The sequence below is a fragment of the Phoenix dactylifera genome, chromosome 8, assembly GCF_009389715.1.
Source record: "Phoenix dactylifera cultivar Barhee BC4 chromosome 8, palm_55x_up_171113_PBpolish2nd_filt_p, whole genome shotgun sequence".
Lineage (NCBI taxonomy): Eukaryota > Viridiplantae > Streptophyta > Magnoliopsida > Arecales > Arecaceae > Phoenix > Phoenix dactylifera.
The window spans coordinates 2,529,589-2,538,179 of record NC_052399.1 but is presented as its reverse complement, the minus strand read 5'-3'; the positions used below and the strand labels follow the sequence as shown (position 1 = coordinate 2,538,179).

The 8,591-nt window shown below is 44.6% G+C and overlaps 1 protein-coding gene across 1 annotated transcript; it reads left to right on the top strand.

Moving 5' to 3' along the window:
* Positions 1-4,306: 4,306 nt before the first annotated feature.
* Positions 4,307-5,136, top strand: LOC103722870. The gene has a single exon (XM_008813568.3). It carries the CDS (start codon positions 4,453-4,455, stop codon positions 4,942-4,944), a length of 492 nt encoding a protein of 163 aa, XP_008811790.2. The 5' UTR covers positions 4,307-4,452; the 3' UTR covers positions 4,945-5,136.
* The last annotated feature ends 3,455 nt before the right edge of the window (positions 5,137-8,591 follow it).

The following is an 8,591-nucleotide window of genomic DNA, read 5'->3' as shown; positions in this document are numbered from 1 at the left end:
GGAGAAAAGAGCTAAAAAAGAAGTGGTGGCGGGCTCACGGTCGGCGGGGACCGAGCTTAGACCGACGTTCACCAAGGCATCCTCGGAAATAAGGCGGGCCACCGGGGGAAGCCGGCCCTCGGCAACCAGCCCCCTCAAGACGGCAACGCCATCGGACTCCTCCCTCGACAACCTCGATAAGCCGATCGGGGACTTCATCGGCGTCTCCCAGGTTGTCCCGATTCCCCAAGAGGGATCTACGTCAATGAAAAAGAAACGCTCCTTCCAGCCGTGAATGGAGGAAGGAGCATCCTTGACGAGGCCGCACCCTCGCCGCGCCGCGAAGCACCACCACCCTCTGTCCCGGGGGTGGCCGTTCAGGCCGTAGCATTCCCAAAAGACATTCAGGGTGGCGGGAACCTCATGCATGCGGCAGAGAACCTGGAAGGCCGTCAGGATGCGCCATGAGTTCGGCACCAGTTGCGTCGGCGCCTTTTACTCTTAAACCCCGAAGCACCTGCACGACTAAGTCCGAGGGGGGAAAGCGGAACCCAGCCTGAAGGATGTCCTCATTGATGGCGACCTTCCCTGGAGGAGGATGGGACATCCTCTCCTCAGGCCCCGGGAGCGTAATGTTGCAGGCTTCGGGAAGGTGGTACCGGGCCACGAACCTATCTAGGTCTTCAGGGACCAGCTCCGACTGAATGCGGTCCGCCCTTACTTCGTCCATCCCTAATGGCCAGTGAACCTACGGTCAGGACGGGGTCAAGAGGGGGGAAGGCACCGGAACGACTGGAGTACACTAACACGAAAGGAGAAAGTACGGAGAGCCCTAAAATGAAGAGTGGGGCAACTCACCGGAAAGAAAGGAAGAACGGCTCCGAGAGCGTCAAAGGAGGAGCGAACGAACAGTTCGGCGGCAACGGCAGCGGCACAAGGGAGAAACTTGAAGATGCCTGTGAAGAGAAAGGCGGACGGGGGAGGGCCCCCCGGTTAAATAGGCGGAAAGGCGGGTGACGCCTCGGTGACGCCAGAGGACGCCTGGCTGCCGAAAGTTTGTTCGCGCCCCAAAGGCGAATCGACGCCATTAAGGAAGGATGTCCGCCGAAATCCGCAGACCGCCAGATCAGCGACAACTGCCATACGCCATAAAGAAGGCGGGAAGCTCGGAGCGCGCGCGCCTTTCCGAGGGATGGCGGCAATCTCGAAGCATCACTCCCTTCACCCGTTCCCCTCCTGGTTCCAGGCTCGGGAGTGGGGGGCTACTGTTACGGGGGAACTTAGCCACCATGCCCCACGTGACCGGCACGCGCGCCCAGGAAGACTACGGCTGCCCCTTGATCCAGCAATCCGACCTCGAGTCGGATATCTTCGGCTCCGCAGCCCGACCCCGAGTCGGCTGCCCCTTGATCCAGCAATCCGACCTCGGGTCGGATATCTTCGGCTCCGCAGCCCGACCCCGAGTCGGCTGCCCCTTGATCCAGCAATCCGACCTCGGGTCGGACATCTTCGGCTCCGCAGCCCGACCCCGAGTCGGCTGCCCCTTGATCCAGCAATCCGACCCCGAGTCGACAATCTCTCGACAACAACAGACTGTTCCTCTGAGGCACGCCGCGGCCCCCTGCTCCACTACTCCCTGCAACGGCCGTATCCGGCGCTGCCCCACGATCCCCTGTAACAGCCGTACAAAGCGGAGCTCCACTATGCCCTGCCATGGCTGTACCCAGCGCTGCCCCACGACGCCCTGTAACGGCCATGTCAGTGGCAGCCCCATCGTGCCACACGATGACGAATCCCCGGAAAAACCCCCCAGCCTGATATATATGAGGCTGGGGGGGAAGGGGGAGGGTAAGATATATCTTCCAGAGTATCATCTCACCTGCTACCTTCTCCTTCTCCTTCTCCTTCGATCTCCTCTGACTTGATCGTCGGAGGGCCCCCACTACCCCGGTGGTGGTGCGAGGCTTGCTTGCAGGTTTCACGACGGAGGGCGGAGCGCAACCAAAGCAACTCAAAGGGAACCCCGTTCACACCGCTGTGCCAATCGTTCTCGGTTTGGACCACCAGCAACAAGCACCACTAGTAAGATCATGATCACTGTTTTAATTTTATGTCATACAACATTACATGATTAGCCGTACCAATATCTTTCGAACTCTGAGATGTACTTGTTACATAATTGTGTGCTTGGCTTGGACCAAAATGTTGGCTCAATATGTATTTTTAAATGTCAGTGGAATAAAATGGCGCTTCGCCAACAAGTTAGATGAGCTAACGAACTTGGATGATAGAACATCCAGAAAACAGGACAAGTTCCAAACTTAAGAACAAGAATTCTGCATACAAACTGGAATTGATAGATATGGCTGCTAGAACTAGTTCATTATAAATCATCAACATCTAGGACTTCTTCCCCTATTTTTGCTAGATCTCTACAGTCTAATTGGTTTCCCATAACATAAGCTTCTTTTTTATAATGTCATTTCAAGCTCCATATCTTCATTGGGTCCTCATTACTATCGAGTGAAGCACCTCTTCTTCAATATCAGCAGCATCAAACTTCAAATAGAATAGGTCAATATGGCCATTATAAGCCATCTTGGTGGTTAGGGACAATAAATTGTCATTATTTTAACTGATATACCAGTAATTACAGAATATGTAAAAGTAGTGTGCAAAATCGGTATATCAAAATCTCTTATAACAGTCATAATAAAAGATATGTATGTTTTATGTGTAACTCCATCAGTCCATTGTAATGGCAGTCTTACAATGGTTGTTGCAGCTATGATTACTGATCTTTGTAAATTAGAGGCCAGAGGCAACAGGCCAAAAGAAATTCCGAATTCACGCAAACTTGCTGAAATTACTGCACAACTGCAGCATGCCAAACTCTAATTGTTTTGTTCTTTATGTGTATTGTTGTGGTATACTGCTAAAAGTTATATTACTAGGGCAAAAAATACTAAAGGAATGAGTGTCCTCTATGAAGAAAGAAAACACCGACTCTTACTCATCAATGAGAGTGGAAAACCAAAAAGAAGGCTAAGAAAAGAAAATTTTAACCGGATTTCACCTCCAAACTGGAAGAAAAAACATATTATGAACATTGTTTATGAAAGAATGTATCTGAGCCTTGACGTATTGATAGACAACCTGAATTGTGATGACATCATGTAATTACCAACCATTTGATCAGAAAACCCTCCTTATATTTGTTTCTTTCCTCCTCTCTTGAGGTAAAGACCCCTCTCTCTCTCCCACAACTCCCCCCCACCCTATTATTCTCACTATTCATATGTTCTATTGACAACTTGCCAATCCTACCTACAAAATGTTCCTATCATATTTGTAAATGGTTCATCAGGTTGGCTTTAAGATTCTTCATATGATTAGCTAATATCTTTTCCAAACCTCACAACCACTAGACCTCAGATTTATAAAATAATGAATTACTTTATAAGATAATAAATTGCATTAGCCAGCAACTAACAAAGGGTTGTTCTGATATGGTACCCTAGGAGGAACCTTAGTACGGTCCAACCTTCTGGCCTTTCGCCATATGATTATAGTTGCTCTCCTTGCAAGTCTGCCATTGCAACTTTCTTTTTCCACTGTTTGTTCTGTTCTAAGACTAGAATTACAAGTAACCACAATTTCAGAATATAAACCAACAACTGCAGCTGCTAGAACAACCAAAAGCTCAATATGGATTCTTGCTGTTTAAACAAACTCCCTGGGGACCTGATCACACTTAAGACAGAGTATGTTCGTATCTTGGTGGACCTGAACCATATTCCATATTGCACTATTTGTTATAGACAGGTTAAGGGAGCGACAGGTGTCACAAATTCAACCTGGTTGGACTAGCAATTTCCCCACCAGGCTCTAGCCAACATCTTTCAGCATAAAGTATGGAGAAGATTTAGCCCGAGGACAAGAAAACAGACAGCTTGCAAGCTCCTTTCCATCGGTGAGACAGGGAGAGAACTTTATCAGATAGTGATTGTGGACGGGGCCAAAATCATATTCTAGACGAAAGCAAGCTGGATTCAAATGCCTAGGAGAGGCAACTGATATTGCCTACCTACCTAACAAAAGCCACAACATATTGTACAGAAAAATAACACTGTTGAGACCCATTGAATAGTGTTAGGTGGCTGCCGAACCAAGCTAATGATTTGGTGTTCTTTGATGACTCTCGTTTTCTTTTACGTTGGTTTGTCCACTTCCATGCAGCACCAAACTCCTCAACTCCCAAGCCATGTGCCCCTCCTGATAGACTATCCCCACCAAAAGCGACCGCTTGCCAAATCTCTCTCCCCCTCTCTCCATGTAGCCTTATATCAGCATCCACTTGCCTTCTTCCCTCTTCTTATAACCTTCATCTTCTCATGTCAACACTCACCAGCTTTCACAGACAAGCAAGTCTATTGCTTGGAAACGTATAGAAAACCTCCCTCCCTGTCACTCATGGGGAACGCCACATCATGCACACCTTATGCTGTTCCAACAGGATCCATCAAGGTCATTGATAGCAACGGTGGAGTTGAAGAGTACATGCACACAGTGAGAGCAGCCGAGCTCATGGTAGAGAACCCGGGTCAATTTGTGTGCGACTCAAACTACCTCAAAGTGGGATACCGAATCCCCGGTCTTGTGGCCGACGAGGAGCTCGAGCCGCACCGCCTCTACTTCCTTCTGCCCATGGATATGCTCTACTCTGTGCTCGCCGAGGAGGAGGTGGCCTCACTCTCATGCAAGGCATCAAAAGCAATGAGGAAGCGTGGAAGGTCTAAGAACATTGGAAGAAGAATCCTTCCTGTCCTCAGTGAATTCTGCTTGTTCCCTACAGAAGACAAGCCGGTGGCAGAGCGAACGAGGAGTGTCAACAAAATGTGTGGGAGGATGTCGAAGGAGCGGTCTTGGACGCCGGCACTGGACACCATTGAGGAGGTTCCATGAATGAAGTGATGCGGAAGTGTTGGTATTGCAATGAATGGAGTGTTTTATATCCTGTTTTCCAAGAATTCCTGTGAGATTTTTTATTTCCAATGAGGAGTTTTATTAGTCTATATATGTAATCTTGAAACTTAACTAACATTTTCCTGGCTTCATTTGACTAAGTATATAAAGAAGTGTTCCACTGTTGTAAAATTTTCATCTTTATCACAGCCTATGTTTTTTCATCATAGCCTATGTTATTTTCGGCTGGGAAGCATTAAATAAACAACCCTTGCAACCTAATTTTGATAGATCGTAGGGAAAGATTCCTTCTTATTAGGCCACGTGTATGTGAACAGAAAGCCAGAGGAATAAATGTTGTTTTCGGGCTAATATTGGCATAGGTAATTGGTATTTCTTAACCCAAAAAATAAAGAGGAAATGGTATTTGCTTTGTGCTTGGGTTTAAAATTTAAATATCACGGTAGCAAATCTTAATGTAGACTAATTATAGCTGCGTATCCATTCAACGACAGTATTTCTATTCAAAGCAGAACAGCAAATCCTGTTTCCTAATTGGATGGTCAAAGCGTGACTAAAGCATAGAAGAATCCATGCAAATGCCCATTCTACCATTCATGATGTCCGAGGTACACATCTTTAGCCAAGCCAATTATATTTATGCAAGGTTTTTAAAGATTGAGCTATTGCAATTGTTGCTGCTAGATTCTGAGCTGAGGTCGGTCTTTGCATGTTGTGTACTATGGTCGGTGAAAGCCGAGGAGAACTGAGATCGGGTGAGACCGAGGAGAACTAGGACTAATTGTAGCTGAGACCAACTTGCAAAAGATCCACTTGTTGGAAGGTTTTCGGTGGAGGACTCTTCGATGTCTAAGTCAAAAACTTAGAGAAATAGTGGAAGGGAGAAAATACGTTGAGAGGAGTTTGTGTGAGGCTACCTGAGATCCCTAGATTACCCCTTTATATAGGGTTAAGATAGGCGTTCGTTACCTGATTTGGCACGACATGCCTTAACTATGTGGTAACGATCAGTTGCGCGTTAACGACGTGGTAACCACTCTGTGCGAGTAGCATGCGGCGAAAATCATGCTGATTATACCTTAACTATAGTTCTGGCATAATTGTTAATCTTTATTGCTTCGAACAAGGTAGTGCCTCAGTCTACTCCAAAGTCAATCACCTCGGTTACGACCAAAGTCAAAGAGATTAGTTCAAGCGAGGTCAAAATGTCCAATATTCTCTCCATCGACAATGAATGACCAATTCCAAAAAGAACCAAGATAAAATATCAAAAAACTTTCTAAAAGAGTAGAGGCGTTCTGCAATTTTAGTACAATAGATCATCTTATTGAAATAATGACCAATTAAAGTGTTATTTTAGCAATTGATTTTAAGTTTTAGTAGCTGAAAATTGATTAATTGAACCGTTGGAAATAGGAAATATAATAGTCCAATATTCTGGGCTAATGGACCAGCTTGAAGAGGCCAGGCCCATTAGCATTCAATCGTGGTTGACCGATTGTGGTCGATCGATGGTAGAGAGGTGGAGAAAAAAAATCCAACCCCCCACCCCCCCATCACATCGAAACTCTACAGTTTTAGGGTGATCCAAAGACCGCCAAGAGATAGTTAAGGCTCCCTCCTCCTCCTTTGAGTTCCATCGACGAATAACCGAGATTATACCGCCGATCCTAAGCTCTTCTTCGAGTTTTCTCCTCCGATTTTTGTCGGAAAGAGTCGCCGGATCTTCGTCAGATTGAGATAGGACTTATTCTCTTCTTCTTTCGGTCTTCTAGTTATGTTTTGCCACGTTTTGGGCTTGCAAATCGTCGGAAAACCATCTGAAATAGGGGTGCCCTGTTTTGGTCTCTTCTTTCATGCTCATCGTCGACGGCCCCCGGATTAGGCCGAGCCTTACCGCTCCTAAGGTCCTCTGAGATCATGTTTAGAGAAACAACCATGGTTTTGGCTGAATTAATGGCTTGCTTGGTGTCAACTTTTCTTCTTCATTTTGCACCGGCTGGCCACCATCGCCGGCTATGATAGTGGCTGAGGTCGGTGGTGGCTACATCATCGGGGCTGACCACCATGGCTACCCCTGCTGCTAACCAAAAGGGGAGGGGGAGATGAACTTTCTAGTTCAAGAAGAGAGATTCTTCTTCCCTCTCTTTTCTTCCTTCTTTCGTTTCTCTCTCCTCTCTCTATTCCTCTCTCTAGTTTCTCTCTTTCTTGGTGTCTTCTCTCTCTATAATTGACCTTGGTAATTAGTAGAAGAGACTCAGAGGACCTAGTAATGGACCTCGGTGGATGCCGGTAGGCAATCTAAGTTGCTAGTTCATTGTATATTTTTCTTTTAATAATTGAGTTTGATTTTGTAAGGAGAGAATCATCTGTGCGAGAAGATTCTGATCGAAGTACTCTGTACCTCAACTCGTAGATTGTGAAGTGGGTCAGTAATTGCTGTGTTTAGTCATTTTCGATAAAGATAAGGATCCCTATATTTGGCTTCCATTATATATATATATATATACATGTTATTGGTTTATATTGCTGGATTTGCATCATGATCGATAAATTTGGTTTGACATATGATGGTATAATTTATATAATTTATAGTACGAATATACTTATATGGATATTATATGTATCAATTAATGAAAGCATGATTATGTGAACAATGATACTTTGAATTTGAGATAAATGCCCTGGGTAAGTGAAAATTGATTTAACAAGAGTAATATATAAATCAAATGGATAAGATATGGTTTGGACTAACCTTGTTATGGAATAGCCTCCATAGGCTTATGCATGCGATAACGTCCATGGGCCTACGCATAGAATAGCCTCCACGAGCTTATGCGTGGGATAGCCTCCACAGGCTTACATGTGGAATAACGTCTATGGGCTTACACATGGGATAACCTCTACGAGCTTATACATGTGACAGCATCTACAAGCTTACAGGTGAGATTTTATTAGTTTTGGACTAGATCTTAATCTTGGTTAGTCCAAAGCCGAAAAAATATTGCTATGAAATCTAAAAATCAAGTTAGTAAAAAACAGATGACATGACATAGGAAACCGTTGTTGAACAATTAGTTAAATATGATATATATATATATATATATGCTTCTTTGGTAAGGTGATAATAAGGGCTCATATGCATATTATTTAAATGAGCTTTTCAAGTATTGATATGGTGTTCACTTTATCTAGTATTGTTTATTTGATTATTATTTATGGTGTAGCGGTTCAGAATTTTTACTGGGTTGGCAAGCTCATATTCTTTCTTACATTTTTTTTTCCAGAACCATAGGGAGAAGGACGGAGAGTTTATAAAGTTAGTAGTTAGTTAGATTGTTAACTTTTTTATTTTGTTGATACCGATGAATATTTAAAATTTTATAATTGAGCTAGTTGATTATTTAATACTAGTGGGTTTTATGTGGATATTATTTATTTTAGGCCTGATGTTTAGAACTTTGGTTTAAGGATTATGTGGCTGTATTACATATTCGACCCCAATGAAGAGTTGGGGGTGCGACATGAATGAAACAAAGCGTGCTAGCCAAGATGGACGGCAGATCGTGCACCAGCATAAAATCTTTATGAGCACATGTGGAAGTTATCGTTACTCGTTTCGAGGG